This window comes from Balaenoptera acutorostrata, chromosome 5, assembly GCF_949987535.1.
Source record: "Balaenoptera acutorostrata chromosome 5, mBalAcu1.1, whole genome shotgun sequence".
Classification (NCBI taxonomy): domain Eukaryota; kingdom Metazoa; phylum Chordata; class Mammalia; order Artiodactyla; family Balaenopteridae; genus Balaenoptera; species Balaenoptera acutorostrata.
The window spans coordinates 56,615,721-56,638,851 of record NC_080068.1 but is presented as its reverse complement, the minus strand read 5'-3'; the positions used below and the strand labels follow the sequence as shown (position 1 = coordinate 56,638,851).

The following is a 23,131-nucleotide window of genomic DNA, read 5'->3' as shown; positions in this document are numbered from 1 at the left end:
TAATTCATTCACTCATTAGGCTAAAAGAGGCCTTAAGAAGTTATTCAATATAATCTCCTGAATCCAGGCAAGTCTACATGATAATGTGCATAGAAGTTAAATCAAGACTTAAAATCTTTAAAATCACAAGGCAACTTCACAGCTTTCTCAATCACCCTTGTTTCAAGACATAACAATCATCTCAAATAGGTTATACACAAAAAATTACCGATCAGACATTCACAAAATATGCTTTGAATGAAAATAACATAGCAACAATTCACTCAGAGACACCTATATGGCAAAAACTATACCATAATACAAATCAGAAATAAGAGTTTAGGATGAAAATTTGAAAAAGGTACAAATTTAAGGGCTGATAACCTAACTTTTCTTAAACTTACTGCTCTCTGTCTCCAAAGTTGTGCTGTATCAATAACAGTTTTCCACAGTGCCTCTTCTCTATAAAGGCGAATGTACCAAAAACCAGTCCAACTGGGTAGTCACAGATTGTAACTAATGCAAGTCAGTTTTGTAAGGTATATTTGATATTCCATCTACATAACCAGGAACTGTCTTAAATAATAACCACCCTATATTTAACCACAACCATAAATCTCATTCTGAATCAGTTGAAGAAAATGCCCCCAAATTCAGATTTAATTCAATTTGAAAACCAATTCATTTCCATATAAACCATTTTTTAAAAAAGAAGCTGGAATAACATTCTGAATTATTCATAATCCTGGGAAATCATTAATTTGGGCAGTGGTTTGAAACAGCATAAAAGAAATTATCAACCAACTTTTCTCACCTCTTATGTAAGAAAGAAATGTTACTTTAACAGTTAAGAAGGCAATGAATTGGCTGACAAGGGCCCACGGTCTATGGATGAATATAGAGATGGGATTAGGGAATGGGACATCAACTTGTGTTGAGATGTAGAATCTTCAATATTTACCAAATCTTTTCCAGAGGTAATACCTTTGTTGGCTTGTCTTTCTTTTTTTCTCTCTGGTGAAACTATAAATTCTGAACTACCAATGCTCAATTTCTGTGACATTTCCACCACTGACACTGGAAAAAGCTTTGTTTTACAAAAAAATACACAAAGTACATTTTTCTGAGAAGCAGATGAACAGTTGGGGCATTCTGTGGATTTTTTACCACAGCTGCTATCAGACATTTGCTTAACTCTGCAACAAAAGCAACTTGAAAGAAAGATGTTTCCACAGTTTGAGGAAAAGAACCAGACCAAAAACAATAAGGCAAGCTGATGGAGAAAACTGTAACATCCAAATGGTGAGGTCCTTAGGTTAATGATGCACTAGACTTACAGTCACACATTAGAGTTCACTCAGTATGACACATTCTAGGTCCATCCACCTCACTACAAATAACTCAATTTCGTTTCTTTTTATGGCTGAGTAATATTCCATTGTATATATGTGCCACATCTTCTATATCCATTCATCTGTTGAGGGACACTTAGGGTGCTTCCAGGTCCTGGCTAGTGTAAATAGAGCTGCAATGAACATTGTGGTACATGACTCTTTTTGAACTATGGTTTTCTCAGGGTATACGCCCAGTAGTGGGATTGATGGGTCATATGGTAGTTCTATTTTTAGTTTTTAAGGAACCTCCATACTGTTCTCCATAGTGGCTGTATCAATGTACATTCCCACCAACAGTGCAAGAGGGTTCCCTTTTCTCCACACCCTCTCTAGCATTTAATGTCTGTAGATTTTTTTGATGATGGCCATTCTGACTGCTGTGATGTGATACCTCATTGTAGTTTTGATTTGCATTTCTCTAATGATTAGTAATGTTGAGCATCCTTTCATGTGTTTGTTGGCAATCTGTATATCTTCTTTGGAGAAATGTCTATTTAGGTCTTCTGCCCATTTTGGGATAGGGTTGTTTTTTTGATACTGAGCTGCATGAGCTGCTTGTATATTTTAGAGATTAATCCTTTGTCAGTTGCTTCATTTGCAAATATTTTCTCCCATTCTGAGAGTTGTCTTTTCGTCTTATGTTTTCCTTTCCAGTGCAAAAGCTTTTAAGTTCCATTAGGTCCCATTTGTTTATTTTTTTTTATTTCCATTTCTCAAAGACGTGGGGTCAAAAAGGATCTTGCTGTGACTTATGTGAGGGCAGGCCTATTGTTATGAACTCCCAGAGAAGATCTTTTTTTTTATTCAGAGCTCAAGAGAAAACAGACAAGTGTCTTGTTCTGATGGGCAAAGACTGTTCTCCTATACCCTTTCATTAAGGGTGTAGCTTTCTGAGGTTCCAGAGAGCTACAAAAGGTGGTATGTCTCAATTACACTTTTCTATCACATATAAACAAATTTTTATCATTTTTGTGTGACCATTAATTCACAGGAAATGTGGTTACTGAGACAGGCAAACCCGGTCCCTGAAAATGACCACAGCCAACAGTTAACTGGTCTTCTGTTAGCTACCTATTCATTTTTGGTCTCTGAGCACCTCTCTTACATATTTTGACCTCATGTAATCATTGAAAAGGAAGTCTATTAAGCAATTCTATTGTAGACAGTCTATGAAGCATCTTTGTAGCAGGATGGATTTCAAGCTATCCAGTCAAGAATGGAAGTCTACACTGATTTTTAAGTGGGTGTGATATTGTGATTATAGTAAGAAATATATATTTTGGTCTTCATCCAAGGTTCCTGCCACATAGCTCCTACCACACTTGTAATTTCCTATATAAGAGCTATAGATGCATCTTTTGTTATAATATTTAGTTTTGTCCTATTTCCTGAAATAGCTTCAGAGTGATAAAGATGAAGTGAACGTCTTGTTATTCATAACAAGCCCTTTCATCCACACCTGAGTTTATGTTAATGAGGAGACTTTTGGAAAGCCCCTAAAGATGGGGGCTGATTGTTAGAGGAACCAACCTTAAGATGTGAGGTTCAGAACTTTCAGCCCTATCTCCCAGACCTCTGGGGCTGGAGACTGACTTAATCACCAACGGCCAATGTGTTACTCATTCATGTTTACATAACAAAGCCTCCATAAAAATCCCTGAACCAGGAGCTTAAGAGAGCTTCCAAGTTTGTGAACATGGCATACCTGGAGAGGGCATGGGAACTCGACAACCCTTACCCTATACCTTGACCTATGCATCTCTTCTATCTGGCTGTTCCTGAGTTATAGCCTTTTACAAAAAACTGGTGATCTAGTAAGTAAACTCTTTTCCTAAGTCTGTGCGCTGCTCTGGCAAATTAACTGAACCTGGGGAAGGGGATGTGGAAACCTCTGATTTATAGCCAGTCCTCAGAAGCACAAGTAACAACCTGGACTTGAAATTGGCGTCAGAAAGGGGTTGGGGAGTGTGGGTTCTTGTGGGACTGAGCCCTTAACCTGTGGAATCTAACACTATTTCTCCGGGCAGACAGTATCAGAACTGGATTAAACTGTAGGACACCAAGCTAGGTGTCCAGAGAGTTGGAGAATTGTTTGGTGTTGGGGGGAACACCCATATGCATATAGTCACACAAGTGCCAGAAGTATTGAGATCTTAAAGAAACACAGGAGTGCTTTTCCCTAGACGATGGGGGAACATCGTAATTTAATCACAGGGAAAATCAGGGTCAATCTAGTCACTTTTAGAACTTCCAAGGTGCTGAGAAATTTTGTTTTTATTCGTTACCTGACTTACACTGAATTGTTGGTCCACATTATTTACTTCCTTGTTCCTGGGTTACATATTACTCTCTGCCCATGGCCTTAGGAAGAGTATAGTGTGCTTTCCTGCTCCTTCACTTTGGGCTTGACCATGTGACCTGCTTTGGCCAACAGACTATTAATGGAAGCAACACAAACAGAGGCTTAAAATGTGCTTGAATGGTTGCACTCGCTCCTTTGCATTTCTGCTATTGCTATGAGACCATGTCTCAGGTAGCCTCCTGGTCCCAGAAGAGAGGTACACGGACCAGAACCCAGACTGTGGAGTTCAAGTTTAGCCTAGAACAGCAGAACTCAAACTGACATGCAGATGCATGAGAAAGAAACACATGTTGCTATAAACCACTAAATTTGGGTAGTTTTTCATGTACATTACTGTGAAAGTAGCTAACCAATATATTTACTTTGTGAGTAGTTCTTAGGCCCTTTCCCTAAAATGAAGCACTTGAAATGTATTAGTCTAAGTCTTTTAACCTGAAATTTTTTGATCTGCTCAACAGACTACGTTAAATTAGTTATACTATATTAATACATAATGATTTGCCTTGGAGTCTGTCAATAACATCTAATATAAAATGGAGTACCAACCTGGTATTTATCTAAGAAGGAAAGATCGGTAGTTTCATTTAAAGGAATAGAAGATGATGTGACATGAACATATGGATTTAATTCTGCAATATGTTGAAGTACAGCTTCAGCCCTAAAAAAAGAAAAGAAAAGAAAAAAGACTTTTACTACTCTTTTGTTCAATAAATATACTCAATCTTTCAAACTTGTACACTTTGATGACATCAGAAGAACCTGAATGTTACAAAATTTCATGGGAATTTAAACTGGAGAGGAATAAAAGAAGTTAAAACTTATTTTTACTATACAATCTTGAGATGTAGCATACTGTCATATTCCATAGTTAAGTCACATAATCTCAAAGTGTACCCTTATAGGTCAATGCTCCTTAAGGCTCAATGATTCAGCAATAATAAAGACCTACTTAAACAATCTTAAAGAAATGCATTTCTAGGTAGCAATGTGAATGTATTAAATTTTTGACAAATATAAATAATTAAATGTCAACACTTACTTATCTACAGTAGAGTGAATTTATGGTGATGAGTTAAACAACTATGACTGAACTGGTGTTCTGGATATAGAAAATATTCTAAGTAACTACAACATTAAAAAATAAAAAATCCTATGATAATACATCAAAATATCTTATCTTCACCTGTTTCTCATACTAACAACATCATCTTCACAGAGAAAGAAGTTGGTTCCTAGATCCCATGCTTGGCATTCTTCTGTATCATGAATTGTAAGTGCCTTCAAAAAAGAGAAAAATATCTGTTAAAGTCAGGAGTAAGACAAGGATGCTCACTATTTCCAATACTATTTACACTGACTTGGAAGAATTATGTAATTAGACAATAGAAAGTAATTAAAGTCCTAGTAATTGGAAAGGTTATAAAGTTAGATCCATTCACAGATGATATGACTATATACAACTGGAAACCCAGAAAAGTTCATGGAAAAACTACTTTATTATTTTTTTTTATAATGCAAAATAATTTTTTAATGCTAGTATATGATTTTTTTGGCAGAGATTACTGTTACATTAACTTGAATATAGCTTCATTATTCAACTGTGAAGTGAGATAAGACAAATGTTAAAAGCAGGGTTTTGATTACTTAACACAGTAAAATTGTAATTCCAAGTTACAGAGACACTCATGTAACGATATTTTTAAGCTACTAATAGCTGTATACTGATGACAATAAGAATTAATAATATTTTCCACTTACGACATTTATCAATAACAATTCTCAATTAATTAAGTAAAAAATAATTAACATGATGGTCATATTGTAATTCCAAATAAATATACTATATGCTTGCTGTAGGTGTGTGTATATGTACTTTATTTTTCAGATAGTACTGAAACCTAGTTGACTTTAAAAAATGAATAAATTAGGCATATTACCATGCACTTACATCACCAGGGTGCCTTTATGCTATGTGAAAAACTACTTTAAAAAACAGTAAGAGAATTTAAGTTTAGAAAAGTAGCACATTATACAGATCAACATATATACAAAGATTTTAAAAATTCACATAAACTAACATTTCCAAATGGTCATGTTCTAAGTAAGAAAGAAAACTGACTAACTGGAAAATATATTTTTAACTTATATTTCAAGCCACAAATCTTATAGAAAAAGGGGCAAGGTATATGAACGCAGAGTACACTGAAAAAGAAATACATAGGGCCCTTTAAAATATTTAAGCATGTTCAACCTTGCTCAAGAATGAAACACCTTTTTTCATTCATCAGAATGGCATAAATCCAAATTGGTGAGAGTGAAGTAAATCAGGTATTCTCATATATTACTGGTGGGAATATGAAGTAGCACAAAACCTCAAAAGAAAAAAAACTGGCATTCTTTAGCAAAATGACAAGTACTTTTCTCCTTTGACACAGCAATTCCACTTTTAAGAATCTATTACAAAGACACACTGGAAATAATACAAAAATACATATGTACAAGACTCTTAGCTGCAGCACTATGTGTAATAGCAACAGACTGGAAATAATCAAAATGTCCACCAATGAGGAACTGGGTATAATTACATATGATACATCAACACAACATATATCCATGCAGCTATGAAAAAAATAAGTGAAAAAATATATTTACCACTATGGAGTAATACCAGGATATGCTGGTATGTGATAAAAAGCAAAGAAGTATGGCACTTTACCTAAGAAAGGCAGGTGGGGATAAATATGTACACACACACGTACAGATTTGCATGTCTATAGGTATGTATTTGCTTATATTTAAAAACAGATTAAAAAAAGAAGGCAATCTAATAAGGGAAGGAGGAAATAGGGTAGAGAGATGCTAAACTTACCTGAATATACTTCGCTTTATAAATTTGACTTTGAATTATATGTCTCATATAATAATAAAACTAAATCAAATTAAAAAAGCAATCCCTAAAAATCCAAAGTAAAATGAATAAATGGACAAAACTATCTACTTGAATTTGTTGCATAATTACACACAGGAATTATTTAAAGTGACTTAAGAAAGCAGTTAATTTGTCTGCCAAATCCAGATGGGATACTAAGGATAAAAAAACTTATCTTAAACTGTTTTCAATAATCATATTGTTATTAATAATGCTGGAACTGTTATTCCAAAACTAAGTCATAGATATAATAGGATATAATATAGGATAAAGCAAATAAGTAGTCAGGTTCAGGTCATTAAGACCCAAAACCTTATAGTAAGAGAAGAGATAGAAATATAAAATCTAAGAAGTAAATAAATAAATACCCTGTAATCCTAAACTTGAAACTCAGAAATTTCAGTGTTCATTCACAATGAATGTTCTAGCTCTGTCCACTGGTAAGACTTTACAGGCAGTGACAACCAAAGACTACTGGGGTAGTGTCAAAAGGACTCAAGGACTTCAAGAAGATCCCCCAAAGCAAAGATGAAACAATCTGAGCATCAATGAAAATAACAAGCACAATGGCTCAAAACACATCAAATACGTTTAAATCCATCATGATGTTCACATACACACATACCACCCAAGTTTCACCTGTCACTGTTAAGGGATCATAGAAAACCAGTGATTTTGAAAAGTAGTAAATAAAGGGGGGAAATCAAGTATTTATCTTGCCTTTTACACATGCACTAACTATATGTAGCGAAACCAAACAAGTGATGAATGGAAACTTTTCTTTCTAAAATATTATTCCCATTAATAAATGAAATAGAAATGACAGAAATAGAATATCACAGCCCCAATAAAATAATGATCTAGGCAATGATCATTAATAGGTAGTAATAATCACAAAAAAAAGATAACAGAATATTATTTCCTCCTAATGGGAGAACACAATATCACTTGTGAAGCAGCAGTGCCAAAAGAATCAAATCTGAATCTGATTCTCTGGATATAACGACCAGTTTATAAGAAATACAGAGATGGAGGTACACGTGACAAATGACCTGATTTCTTTAACAAGTAAATTGAAAAGAAGAAAAAAAATCAGAGAAGGGAAATCTATTGATTCAAAGAAACCAAGTTCAGTATATGGACTTTACTTGGATCCTGATTAGAACAAAACAAATTAAAGAAAAATTCTTTTAGACGATTGGGAAAATACGGACTCTAACTAGATACTTGACGATTGTGGTAGGCAGGCTTCAAAGATACCCCAATGATTCCCACTTCCTGATATTCAAGCCATTGTGCAATCCCGTCTCCTCCTAGTAACTTGCTTTTAAGGACTACAGCATAGGTGATGGAATGTCACTTCTGAAATTAGGTTACAAAAGACTGCGATTTATCTTGCTAGCACATTCCCTTTCTTGTCTTTTGCTTGCTTACTCCGATGAAACAAGCTGCCATATTGTGAGCTGCCCTATGAAGAGGGCTACATGGCAAGGAACTGAGGGTGACCTCCGACTAATAGCCAGCAAGGGACTGAGGTGGGAACGACACAACCTTGCCACTGAATCCTATCAATAACTACATGGGCAGGTTTGGGAAGCAGATCCTTTCCCTAGCCTCAAGATGACTGCAGGCCCTGCCAATATCGGTGACTGGAGCTTTGTGAGAGATCCTCAGAGGAATCTGCTAAGTTGCACCTGATTCCTGCCCCAAAGAAAACTGAGGTAAGTGCTGTTGTTTAAGTTGCTAAGTTTTGTTTAAAGATAACAATGATCTTAAAAAAACTGTTAACGTTTTCTGGTGTGGAAGTGATACTGTGGTTATGTTTTCAAAAGGCACCCTTATCTTTTAGAGCTATATAGTAAAATATTTAAGAATGATATAATAGGATGTCTGAGATTGATATTAAAATAATTTGGCAGTTGGAGGCAGTGGGGAATGGGAAGAAGATACATGAAACAAATTTGTCTATGAGCTAATAACTGCAGGTGCATGATGGATACATGGGGTTTTGCTAACACTATTCTCTTTTTTTGGATAATTTTCAAATTTTCTGTAATAAAAAGTTTTTTAAAAGGAGGAAAATAGAGAATTATGACAATTTTGCTACTAAATGAAGAAGCAATAATTAGGCCAAAGGGTAACTAATATTACCACTACAGATGAGGGGAAAAAAAAAAGAGTTCATAACAAACAAACAATTCTTCTTACCAAGGACATTTACTCACCTTAATCCCTGCAAGAACAAGATTCTTTGCTATAAAGGGGGAAGAAAAAAAAAGGAATAGCTTAATATTAGGAATTGTATATTAGATATGTCTTCATGGAGTTTGGTTAAATCTCTGACTGAATAATTTTAACTTTTTACTACCTAAGAAATATAGGTTCCTTAGAAAATATGGATGAACAAAAAGAAAAAAATAAAATTTTCCATAATCAAGCCACACTGAGATAATCATTCTTAAAATTTCAGTGTATGCTTCCAGACATGCTGTTATGAATGTGTGTAGGTGTGCTCTACCATAATGAATTAATGGATACAGAGAAAGATCATTAATACCTATCAACATCACAAAAAGAAAAGCAGGAGAGTCATTACTGGTTCCTTGTGGAAGAATGTAACAGTATAAAATACTCTTGCCCCAGCTGTCCCCCCACCCAAAATCAAAACTGAATCTCATCAAGGTTTTGGATCTAATTTCCTTTATAGAAAATAATACAAGGGAAAGGAATTAAATTCTTTAAATTATGTTGCTCAAAGGCATCATATATAATTATGAATAAAAATACTGCTTACCAATTTCCAAACCAAGACCACCCATACCACTTAAGAAAACATGGGACTTGGCCATCTTCTGCATTGCTGTGTCTCCAAGAACGTACCTCTGTCGACTACATGTAAAACACAATGAAAAATTATTTTACCAGAATTGTATATCCTTTTAAAATCATTTGCAAACTAATAACCTGGCAGCTAGATCCTGCCCACAGACTTGTTTTGGATCACTTGCACAGTGCTTAAAAGTTCTGAATTAATGCCAAATATATGACATATTTTGAAAAATTAGAAGATTTGGCACCACAGTCCACATTCCCTCATGGCTACAGAGTTGAGTAGGAGTTGCCCTGTTCAGAGAGGGAGGACTATGTGATCTAGATTTGCCACAGTTCCCATCCTTCTCCTCTCATTTACTACCTCGGTGGCCACCACAGGCATCTGAGTTCGCCACTTCCACTTAAAGCCTTTCACCGTGAAAAGGATTTCTTAGGCAAAAAACTGGTTTCCTTCTTGGAGTTTAGATGACTTAAAGTTAAGTAGTTTTCAAACATTATTTTAAATATAAAAGCTGATAAATTATATAAAGGACCTTGTTAAGTCATCCGTCCTAACAGTCACAAGGCAGTATCAGGATGGGAATTTCAAAAAATACACATTGGCAATTAAAAAAAGTTAGATATAGTAATAAAGTCAATAGTAAGAGTTTATTTGAAAGAACATTGATTAACTTGATGCTATACTAGTTTTTGAAGATAAGGGCATTCCAATGGCTTCTCACCAGAATTATTTTGAAACATGAGTTCAGTATAAATAAATAATTCCAGAGCCCCTTGGGTTGCAAGTATTTCTTCTGGAATTGACACACACACACATTTACAGATGCTGGTTTAATGTATGTTTGTTTAATATATAGATGTTTATTTAATTTCCATATTTCATCTATTGATATTCAATATAAAAGCCTGAAAATGGGTCTCTTGTTTAGTAAGAAGAAACTTTATAAACACAAGCTATCTTTACTATTTCCATCCTTATTCCCTACAATATATAATAAAAGCTAGACTTTTCTTGTTCTTTTAAAATTTATTTTATTGAAGTATAGTTAATTTACATGTTGTTAGTTTCTGCTACACAGCAAAGTGATTCAGTTATACATACATATATATTCTTTTTTATATTCTTTTCTATCATGGCTTATTATAGGATATTGAATATAGTTCCCTGTCCTATACAGTAGGACCTTGTTGTTTAACCATTCTATATATGTAAGTTTGCGTCTGCTAATCCGAAACTTCCAATCCATCCCTTCCCCACGGCAACCACAAGTCTGTTCTCTGTTAGACTTTTCTTTTTAAATTGGTATTCACCATTTCTGCTTCACACATAAAATCGATTTATTTATGAAATATTTATTGAACATCTACTATGGTATGTATGGAACAGTGTATTATATAGTCTTACAACCCTTATTTGTGCATTCCTAAACAATATATTTAAGTTTTGTCTGTTTTGGAACTTTATATAAACAGGATCATTTGAATACTTTTATGAGTTATTCATATCCATGTAGCTGTTCATTAATTTTCATTTCATGTTGTATTCTATTACACTGTACTATTCTACTGTGATAATATACCATAATTTAGCTATTCTACAGTTTTGGACAGTTACCAATAATGAGACTATGAGTATTCTTATATATGTGTCATGGTACAAGTGTAGTAGTTTCTATAGCACATATATCTAGGAGAGGAAATGCAGGGTTAACTATTAGATAACGCCAGACTGTTTTCCAAAGTGGATGTACCAATTTACTCTCCTCCTGGCAGTGTATCAAAGCCCCCATAGTTTCAAATCCTTAACGTGCTGGAAAAAGTTAACATAGCAGGTCTGATCTTTAGCCTGCTTATGGGGGCTAGCCTTTGGCCACTGCCTGTGAACTTGGCTTTTGAAATGTTTCCTACGCTAATAATTCTACTTTTCTAATTTTCTTCCCTGAGTTTCCTGAAATAAAAACTCCTTAATTTTTAGGTTTTCTATTCTAAAATACACATGTAGAACTTTAACTGATCTTAAACAGCATCCCAAATTTTGATCCATAGTACTTTAAATTACTATTCTCCAATTTTAATCATGATTCTTTTTTTGACTTATGGGTTCATCTGAAGTGTATTTTTAAATTTATAATTTTATGAGGAATTTTACAATTATCTTTTGTGTTGACTTTTAGCTTAAATGTATTGTTAATAGACATCACCATCTATATAATTTTCACTCTTTAATATTTGAGAATTTCTTTGGTCAATTTTACAAATGTTCCATGTGTTCTTGAAAAGAATGTGTACTCTACAGTTGTTAGATACAACATTCCTTATGTGTGCATTAGATTAATCTTAATAATCATGTTGATGAAATCTATACCTGTTCTGACTTTTTTGTTCGCTTGTTCTCTTGATTACTAAAAGCAACATTTTAAAAATGCCCCACTATGATTGTAAATTTGTCTATCCTCCTTATATATCAGTACCTGAACAGTGCTGACATGTAAGAATAACAGCTAAAACTCAGTGTTTATTACACGCCATGCACTGTTTTAGTGTTTTATTTGTATTAACTCATTTAATCCTCACAAAAATTCTATAAGTTCTATTATTATTCCCATTTTTACAGAGAGGAAAACTTAATCATAGAGAAATTAAGCAACTTATAAATAGTGGAGGCAAGATTCAATCCAGGCAGTCTGGTCTTAGCATCCATATTCTTAACCACTATACTACACTGCACATAGATTAAGAAAGTTAAATCATTCTACAAGGCTTACAGGAAGAAAAAAAAATCAGTTCCTGACCTAACTCTTCCCTACCCTGATTCCCAAGTCCTAAGAACAACCACCCTCAGTTCTTTTAGCTATTTCTTCTAATATTAACCCCCTTCTTTCTCAATAACATGTTTGTACTTTTATTTCTTGATTTTTCAGTTTTACATATTACCTATTAACTTCCAACTAAGAAAGACAGAATGACTTTTCTGAATACAAATCTGGTCAAATCATTTTCCTGCTTTAAAAACTCCAGTGGTTTCCTATTTCCCTTAAGATAAAGTCTAGACTCTAATATTAGTCACAAAGCTGTTCATAATCTAGTCCCTGCTTGGCTCTCCAGTCTCATTTTTGTCACTCTACCATCAAACTCCATGTTCCAGGTGTACTAAAGATTTCCAGTTCTCCAAACGTATTTTCTCTTTGGCTGTTAGACGTTTTTCTGGAATATTCCTCTCCCCCACTATTTTATGCCTGAATAACTCCTACTTGTCCTCAGGTCTCAAATTATATATTATTTTCCCCCATGATACTTCCCCTGATACCCCTAAACTTTCTTAAAACAGTGTTAGATCATCTTTTGTGTGCATCCATAACACCCTACATTCAATCTATTATAACAATTAACACAGTGTATTTTCACTATTTGTCTATTTTTCCTAGGAGATGTAGATTCCTTAAGACAGGGCCTGCCTTATTTACTACTGTATCCCCATTGACTAACAGGGCCTGGCACATAACAGACACACAAAACCAATTTGCTAAATTAATGAAAGAAATGAATTGGCACACAAGAACAACACTTTTATGCTCTACTAAGCAGAGGGCTTGAATTCTTTTTTCTACATTCACAGTCACAAAAACTACATTAGAAAAATATGTTTTTCATCTCACACTTGTCTTCATCAATTATTTTTAAGATTACTTAGGTAAATAATGAATAGCCGTGACACAAACGTGGTTATAGATGACAAAGAACATCCAGATAAAAGAATAAAATTAAGATATATGAGCCAAGGTTTTCAAAGAATCATATAATCTCAGACAAATTCTCAACAGTTGATTAAATTACCTGCCTTTTCAATGTTGGCCACCAAGGGGAAGGGTACTAAGTAACTGCCTACTTTGTGCTAGGCAATGGCGGGTACTCTGCAATTGACCCTTAAATCCTATCGGATGGGATTTAAAGAACTGAGAGTGTAACTTCAAGTCCAGCATTGATACATTACAGCTGACTGTATTAAATGGACATGCAACATATCAGTGAATGTACCCAGTAAAAAAGAAATTTCCAAGGCTAACTACTCTACTTTTAAAGAGCCCTATTTATTAAAGATTCTCCCTTTAATGAAGGTACAATATCCCCCTGTAGTTTTCACCACTAGTCCTAATTTTACCTCCTTGTGGCCATAGGGAACTTGTCTAATCCCTCTTTGATGTGACAGCCCTCCAAACATTGGAAGATGGTATTCAGGTTCCTCCAGGTTCCTCCAGGCTAAACATCTCCAGTTCCTTAAACAATTCCAAACATGGCATCATTCTGAGTCCCCCTCAACACTCTAATCACTACCTTCTGGATGTACTTCAATTATCTTCAGGCATTCATAAATTTATTAAAATATCTATTTCAAGGCAGGCACTGGCACTGTGTGGGGATCAAGATAGCAACAACCTCATGAGGTACTGTGAGAATTAAATTATTTAAAATAAAATATATAAAATACCTAGGAGGATGCCTGTGACATGTTATTGGTGGGGGGGGGGGGATAAATAATCAAATAATCCATTATTAAGTACTATATACAGAAGTACCAGAAACTACGGGAACCTGAAATACAGAAGAGAAAGTGATTATCTCTATCAGTGGAGGTCACGGTAAGCTTCACAAATGAGGTTCAGGTTGAAATCTGAAGACTTAAGAGGAGTTAAATTAATCAAAGAAGGAAAAGCATTCTATGCTAGGAAAAAGAAAAGCATGAAAAAGAATGGCAGGTAAGAGATACATAGTATGTACCTAAGACTTCCACTTCTGGCCTTGGTTAAGTAACAGGGACCAGATTTATCCTCTTTTCTGCCTTAAACAACTGAAAACTGGACAATATAAATGAAACAACAGATTTGAGACACTGGAAAATAGGTAACTGAGGACAGTAATCTCAGAGAAGAAAAATAAATGAGGTGAGTTTTATGATTGCCTAGCCACTGCCTGGAGAGTTTCCAGGAGACAGAGCAGGAAGGGAAACCCAAGAAGAGCCTGGTGGTCTCCTTGTTGAATTGAAGAGACAGAGCTGTGAATTCAAGGCTAGAATTTGTGAGCAGAAAGATGCACAGAGAGAACACCAGACATCTGTAGAGGGTTCTCCTTGAGTCTTCAGCTAAGTTAAGATGAGGAAACAACCTCAAGCTGGGGAAAGAACCAGGTGACAAGTGCAAGTGAAACAATCACTGTTTTTAAACAGGGTCAGAAACAGTTTGTGTTCCTCTCCAGCCAAATGGAAAACCTTATAATACAGAGGGCACTGGATAGAATACTCCGAAAAATATTACATCAATACTGGGGGAAAAGTAGCCTCAGAATTGAGTCTCCTCTCATCTCACCTAACAAAGCTTAAAAGTAAGTAAGCCTTGAGAAAATAAAATTGTTTTCAAGTAATTTAACTGTGTCCCTGAAAAAGCTCAAGAATATTTAAAGGAATTCAAGATTATCCAGCAACCAAAAAAGTAAAATTCATAATGTCTGACATACACTAAAAAATTACAGATATGCAAAAGAGCAAGAAAATACAACTTACAGTGAACAGAAAAATCAACAATAGAACACATTTAGAAATGACAGATGATAGAATGTGTAAACAGACATTAAAATAATTAAAAATATAATTCATATGCTCAAGAAGCAGCAAAACTTTTAGAGATGAAAACTATAAAATCTAAGATGAAAAATACTCTAAATGGAATTAACAACAGATTCGACACTGCAGAAGTGAACCTGAAGACATGGCAATAGACTTTACAAAATGAAACACAGAGATGAAAACAAAAAAGACTGGAAAAAAAACCCAAACAAACCCCAAAACCCAGAGCTTAAATGAGCTGCGGCACAACTTCACTTGGTCTAATATATGTGAAACTGAGGTCCCTGAAAGAGACTAGAGAAAGGGGGAGAGAAAAACATAACTGAAGAACTAAACAGCTAAAAATTTTCCAGGAACACAATAAACTCACAGACCATGATGCAAACAAAGAACAAGATGTATAAAGAAAACTATACCAAGGCATATCATAATTGTTTAAAACTGGGGATGATGAGGAAATATTTAAAAAATCAGAGAAAACAGATCATGCAGAGGAAAGGTACAAATGACAACTTTCTCCCAGGAAAGCAGTACAAATCAGATGGCAGCGGCACAACATTTTTAGAACACTGAAAGGAAGACACTGTCAACCTAAAATTCTATACTCAATTTCAAAAAAAGGAAGTAAAGACTTCATTTGACACACAAAAGGTGAAAGAATTCATTGCTGGCAGACCTTCACCATAAGAAATGTTATAGCAAATCCTCAGGCAGAAGGAAAATGATACCAGATGGAAATCTTAATTTACACAAAGGAATAGAGAATATCAGAAATGACAAATCTATGGATAAATACAAAACCCCCTTTTCTCTATTTTTTAAATCTCTTTTAACGATAATTGACTGCTTAAGCCAAAAACAATAATGTACTGTGAGTTTATAACATAAGTAGAAGTAAAATGTTAAGACAACAATAACTCAAATCCTGGAACAGGAAAAACAGAAGTACACTGTTGTAACATTCTTATGTCATACAGGAAGTGACAGAATAAGATTTGAACATACACTGTGACACATTAAAGATGTACACTATAAACCACAAAGTAATCACTAAAAAAGGCAAAAGAAAAAAGTACAGTTGACTCTCGAACAACACAGGTTTGAACTGTGTGGGTCCACTTATATGTTGATTTTTTTCAATAAATATACAGTCAGCCCTCCATATTCACATCTGAGGATATGGAGGGCCAACTGTATTCATTGTACTATATCACTTGACGTAAGAGGCTTGAGCATCCATGGATTTTGGTGTACATGGAGGTTCCTGGAACCAATCCTCCCCGGATAGTGAGGGACACCTGTAGAGTAACATGCCAATTAAAGGAGATAAAATATAATTAAAATACTCAATTATTCAACAAAAAAAAGGAGAGAAAAAAAGGAACACCAGTAACAGAATAGGCAATTAGAAAACAAACAGCAAAAACAGTATCAACATTCCACATTAAATATAAATGGTGTAAACACTCCATTAAAAGACAAACTGTCAGGGACTTCCCTGGTGGTCCAGTGGTGAAGAAAATGCCTTTCAATGCAGGGGACGTGGGTTTGATCCCTCATCAGGGAACTAAGATCCTACAAGCTGTGGGACAACTAAACCCTTGTGCCACAACTACTGAGCCTTCACGCTCTGGAGCCCGCATGCCACAACTAGAGAGAAGCCTGTGCGCCACAACTAAAGAAGCCCCCACGCTGCAATGAAGAGCCTGCGTGCCACGACTAAGACCCAATGCGGCCTAATTAATTAATTTAAAAAAAAAAGACTGTCAGATTGAATAAAAAGAAAAATCCGACTATATTCTATCTATAAGGAGCCCAATTTAAATATACAAATGAAAGTCAAAGGGTGGAAAAAGATATCATGCTACCAATAATCAAGAGAAAAGCAGACTTTTAATATCAGATAAACAGATTTCAGAGCAAAGAAAATCACCAGGATACAGAGGGCCATTTCATAATGATAAAATGGTCAATACATCAAGAGGACATAACAATTCTAAATGTTTATGCACTAATAACAGAGCTTCAACCTACGTGAAGCAAAAACTGGTAGAACTGAAATAAGAAATATACAAACAGGAAATTATGGACAACACCACTCTCTCAGTAACTGATATAAAGAATGACAGAAAATCAGTAATGATACAGAAGAGCTGAACAACACTATTAATCATTTGACCTAATTGACATTGATAGGACAATCCAATAAATAACAGAATACACATTCTTTCCAAATACACACAGAACATTGACCAAGATAGACCATATTCTGCACTAAAAAACTTTAAAAAAAAATTTAAGTCACACAAATTATGCCCACTGATAACAGTGGAGTTATTAGAGATCAAGCATAGAAAGATCTCTGGAAAAATTCCTCAATATTTGGAAAACAAGTAAGACACTTCTAAATGAAGCATGGGTCAAAGAAATCAAAAGAAAATTACAAGTTTTCCGAACTGAATGAAAATGAACACATACCTGTCAAATACATACAAAGCAGTGCTCAAAAGAAAAATTTTAGCATGAAATGGATATATTAAAAAAGAAGGGTCTCAAAAATCAATGATCTCAACTTCTACCTTAAGAAATTAGAAAAAGAGCAAATTAAACTAAAAATAAGCAGGAAAAAAACCTCAAAAGAACAGAAATCACTGAAATACAAAACAGAAGAAGTATTAAAAAATTAATTAAACTTGGGCTTCCCTGGTGGCGCAGTGGTTGAGAGTCTGCCTGCTAATGCAGGGGACACGGGTTCGAGCCCTGGTCTGGGGAGATCCCACATGCCGCGGAGCGGCTGGGCCCCTGAGCCACAGCTGCTGAGCCTGCGCGTCTGGAGCCTGTGCCCCGTGGCGGGAGGGGCCGCGATAGTGAGAGGCCCGTGCACCGCGATGAAGAGCGGTCCCCGCACCGCGATGAAGAGTGGTCCCCGCTTGCCGCAACTGGAGAAAGCCCTCGCACAAACCGAAGACCCAACGCAGCCAAAAATAAATAAATAAATAAATAAATAAAGTAGCTATAAAATTAAAAAAAAAAAAGAAAAAAAAATTAATTAAACTAAAAGCTGGTTCTCTGAAAAGACAATAAAATTGATAAATCTCTAGCCAGAATGATCAGGAAAAAAGAGAAGACAGAAAAATTACCATTATCAGGAATGAGCAAGGGAACATCATTCAGATCTTACAGACACTGAAAAGGATATTCTGGGAATATTACAAACAACTTTATGCCACTAATTTCAACCACTAAGATAAATGAACACATTCTTTGAAAGACACAAACTATTAAAGTTCACTCAAGAAAAAATATATTACCTGAATATCCCTTTATCTATTAGCTGTTTAATATGTAGTTAAAAACTTTCCCACAAAGAAAACTCCAAAGACAGCTTCGTTGTGAATTCTACCAAAAATTTAAGAAAAAAATACCAATTCTACACAAACTTTCTAGAAATTTGAAGAAGAAATACCTCTCAGATTATTCTGTGAGGTCAGCATCACCCTGATACCAAAACCAGACAAAATCATTCAAGTTAAAAATACTCTACACCAGTATCCCTCACGTACATAGTTGCAAAACTTCTTAACAGATTTTTTTATATATACATGTAAAAATACATCATGATCAAGTGAGCTTTATCCTAGAAACAGAATGCAAGGGTACTATAATACTCTAAAATACACAATTGTAATTCACAACATTAAAATGACTAAAGAAGAAAAACCATATAATCACTTCCATGAATGCAGAAAAAGTGTTTGACAAACAATACCGATTTCTGATTTTAAAAAACAACAAAACTCTAAGCAAACCAGTAATAGAAGGGCACTTCCTCAACCTAATAGGGTATCTATGAAAAACCTGTAGCTAACATCATACTCCTTATGGAGGAATGAATGTTTTCCACCAAAGATCAGGAAGAAAGAGAGGTTGCCTGCCTTTACCTCTTCCATTCAACACTGTATTGAAGGTTCTAGCCACTGTAATAAAGCAAGACATAGAAACAAAAGGCACCCAAACTGAAAAAAAGGAAGTAAAATTTCTTTATTTTCAAACAACACAACTGTCTAGAAAATGCTATGGAATTTGCAGAAAATTTTACTAGAACTAATAAGTGAGATTAGCAAGATTGCAAGATAAGAAGTAAATATGCAAAAATCAATTGTGCTCCAATTTAAGAATAATGAATAACTAGAAATTGAAATTCAAAAATTACCATTTACTTTACAATAGTATAAAAAATACAAATACTTAGGGATTAATTTGATAAAAATTATGCAAGATCTTTGCACTGGTAACTATATAACTCTACTAAAGACAGTACAGAAATAAACTGACAGACATACCATATTAAAGATTCTTAAATCATGCTCCCAATTGAAGGAGACTAAACAGGCTTGACAAGTGAATGTAATGTGTGATCTGGGATTTTCATTTCTGTAAAAGATATTTTTAGGACAACTGATGAAATGTGAATAAGCCTGGAAAATTAGCTAATAGTCCTGTATTGATGTTAATTTACTGATTTTCATCATTATGCTGTGTTTATATAAGATAATGTTCTTGTTTTTAGGAAATACACACTGAAGTATTTAGCGGTAAAAAAAAAAAAAATTCTTAAAGTTCAACAGTTAAAACATCAATGTTCTCAGAACTGAACTACAGACTCAACACAATCTCAAACAAAATTCCAGGATTTTTTTTTTTTTAAAGAATTGACAAGCTGTAGAAATTCAGAGAACCTAACAGAGCCCAACAAACTTTGCAAAAGAAATCAAAGTTGGAGAAATTTTACTCCCAGATTCCACAATTTATGATAAACCCACAGTAATCAAGACAGTGTGGTACTGGCATGAAGAGAGAGAGACACACATATCACTGAAATAGAAGATTCCAGAAATAAAGCCAAAGATATTTAATTTATTGAATTCTGCCAAAGATATGCAGGGAATTCAATGGGAATGGAAAAATCTTCAACATATGGTGCTGAGACATCGGAGAGCAATATGGAAAAAAATAAACCTTGACCCCCCACTTCACACCATATACAAAAATTAACTTGAAATGGATCATACACCTAAATTTAAGAGTTAATTCCATGAAACTTCAAGAAGATAACACTGGAGAAAGTCTTAGTGTCCTTGAGTTTTGCAAACACCTTTTATTTTTTAATTTAATTAATTAATTTATTTATTTATTTTGGCTGAGCTGCACAGCGTGCAGGATTTCAGTTCCCTGACCAGGGACTGAACCCGGGCCAAAGCACTGGAAGCCTGGAATCCTAACCACTAGGCCACCAGGAAACGCCCACAAACATATTTTAAGTAGGACAACAAAAAGCAGGCAGTATATACTAAAAAGTTGTATCTCACTAGAATTAAAAATGTTGCTCTGTAAGACACTGTTATAAAAAAAAAAGACAAGTCACAAACTAGGAGAAAATATCTGCAATCATATAGATAACAAAGGACACTCTCATAGATGTCCTCATAGAGAACATACACCATAAAGAACTCACTAAGACAAACAACCTAACAAAAAAAAGAGAGGCAAAAGATTTAGAGAGACATTTCACCAAAGTAGATAGATGGCAAATAGGCTCATGAAAAGATGCTCAAGATCGTTAGTCATTAATGCAAATTAAACCACAACATAATACTATTATATACACCCTAGAATGCCAAAATTAAAAACACTGACCATAGCAGGTGCTCAGTGAACATGTGGGGCAATTCCAACCCTCATACGCTACTGGTAAGAATGTAAAGTGGTACAAGCATTTGGAAAACATTTGGCATTTCTTCCTTTTGTTTTTTAACATCTTTATTGTAGTATAATTACTTTACATTGTTGTGTTAGTTGATGCTGTATAACAAAGTGAACCAGCTATATGTATACATATATCCCCATATCCCCTCCCTCTTCAGTCTCCCTCCGACCCTCCCTATCCCACCTCTCTAGGTGGACACAAAGCACCGAGCAGATCTCCCTGTGCTATGTGGCTTCTTCCCACTAGCTATCTATTTTACATTTGGTAGTGTATATATGTCAGTGCCACACTCTCATTTCGTCTCAGCTTACCCTTCCCCCTCCCCATGTCCTCAAGTCCATTCTCTAGTAGGTCTGCATCTTTATTCCCGTCCTGCCCCTAGATTCTTCATAACCATTTTATATATTCCATATATATGTGTTAGCATACGGTATTTGTTTTTCTCTTTCTGACTTACTTCACTCTGTATGACAGACTCTAGGTCCATCCACCTCACTACAAATAACTCCATTTCGTTTCTTTTTATGGCTGAGGAATATTCCATTGTATATATGTGCCACATCTTCTTTATCCATTCAGCTGTCAATGGACACGTAGGTTGCTTCCATGTCCTGACTATTGTAAATAGAGCTGCAATGAACATTGTGGTACATGACTCTTTTTGAATTATGGTTTTCTCAGGGTATATGCCCAGTAGTGGGATTACTGGGTTGTAAGGCAGTTCTATTTTTAGTTTTTTAAGGAACCTCCATACTGTTCTCCATAGTGGCTGTATCAATTTACATTCCCACCAACAGTGCAAGAGGGTTCCCTTTTCTCCACACCCTCTCCAGCATGTATTGTTCGTAGATTTCTTGAGGATGGCCATTCTGACTGGTGTGAGGTGATACTTCACTGTAGTTTTGATCTGCATTTCACTAATGATTAGCGATGTTGAGCATACTTTCACGCATTTGTTGGCAATCTGTATATCTTCTTTGAAGAAATGTCTATTTAGTTCTTCTGCCTATTTCTGGATTGGGTTGTTTGTTTTTTTAATATTGAGCTGCTTGTAAATTTTGGAGATTAATTCCTTGTCAGTTGCTTCACTTGCAAATATTTTCTCCCATTCTGAGGGTTGTCTTTTTGACTTCTTTATGGTTTCCTTTCCTGTGCAAAAGCTTTTAAGTTTCATTAGGTCCCATTTGTTTATTTTTGTTTTTATTTCCATTTCTCTAGAAGGTGGGACAAAAAGGATCTTGCTGTGATTTATGTCATAGAGTGTTCTGCCTATGTTTTCCTCTAAGAGTTTTACAGTCTCTGGCCTTACATTTAGGTCTTTAATCTATTTTGAGTTTATTTTTGTGTATGGTGTTAGGGAGTGTTTTAATTTCATTCTTTTACATGTAGTCCAGTTTCCCAAGCACCACTTATTGAAAAGGCTATCTTTTCTCCACTGTATATTCTTGCCTCCTTTATCAAAGATAAGGTGACCATATGTGCGTGGGTTTCTCTCTGGGCTTTCTATCCTGTTCCATTGATCTATATTTCTGTTTTCGTGCCAGTACGATACTGTCCTAATTACCGTAGCTTTGTAGTGTAGTCTGAACTCAGGGAGCCTGATTCCTCCAGCTCCGTTTTTCCTTCTCAAGATTGCTTTGGCTATTCAGGTCTTTTGTGTTTCCAGACAAATTGTGAAATTTTTTGTTCGCATTCTGTGAAAAATGCCATTGGTAGTTTGATAGGGATTGCATTGAATCTGTAGATTGCTTTGGGTAGTATAGTCATTTTCACAATGTTGAATCTTCCAGTCCAAGAACATGGTATATCTCTCCATCTGTCTGTATCATCTTTAATTTCTTTCATCAGTGTCTTACAGTTTTCTGCATTCAGGTCTTTTGTCTCCCTAGGTAGGTTTATTCCTAGGTATTTTATTCTCTTTGTTGCAATGGTAAATGGGAGTGCTTGCTTAATTTCTCTTTCAGATTTTTCATCATTAGTGTATAGGAATACAAGAGATTTCTGTGCATTAATTTTTATCCTACTACTTTACCAAATTCATTGATTAGCTCTAGTAGTTTTCAGGTAGCATCTTTAGGATGCTCTATGTATAGTATCATGTCACCTGCAAACAGTGACAGCTTTACTTCTTCTTTTCCGATTTGGTTTCCTTTTATTTCTTTCTCTTCTCTGATTGCTGTGGCTAACACTTCCAAAACATTGTTGAATAACAGTGGTGAGAGTGGGCAACCTTGTCTTGTTCCTGATCTTA

At 35.0% G+C, this 23,131-nt stretch overlaps 1 protein-coding gene across 2 annotated transcripts in view; it reads right to left on the bottom strand.

The window, feature by feature from the left end:
• Positions 1-23,131, bottom strand: part of UBA6 (ubiquitin like modifier activating enzyme 6) — an 85,076-nt gene that overhangs the window by 48,528 nt on the left and 13,417 nt on the right. Inside the window, exons 3-6 of one of the 2 annotated variants that reach the window (XM_007193546.2) lie at positions 9,459-9,553; positions 8,890-8,918; positions 4,919-5,013; positions 4,282-4,393 (exon numbers count right to left, since the gene is read on the bottom strand). In XM_007193546.2, coding sequence (XP_007193608.2) covers positions 4,282-4,393; positions 4,919-5,013; positions 8,890-8,918; positions 9,459-9,553 — 331 coding nt within the window. The remainder of the gene's footprint in view (positions 1-4,281; positions 4,394-4,918; positions 5,014-8,889; positions 8,919-9,458; positions 9,554-23,131) is intronic. The other variant, XM_057546869.1, reaches the window with a different exon arrangement.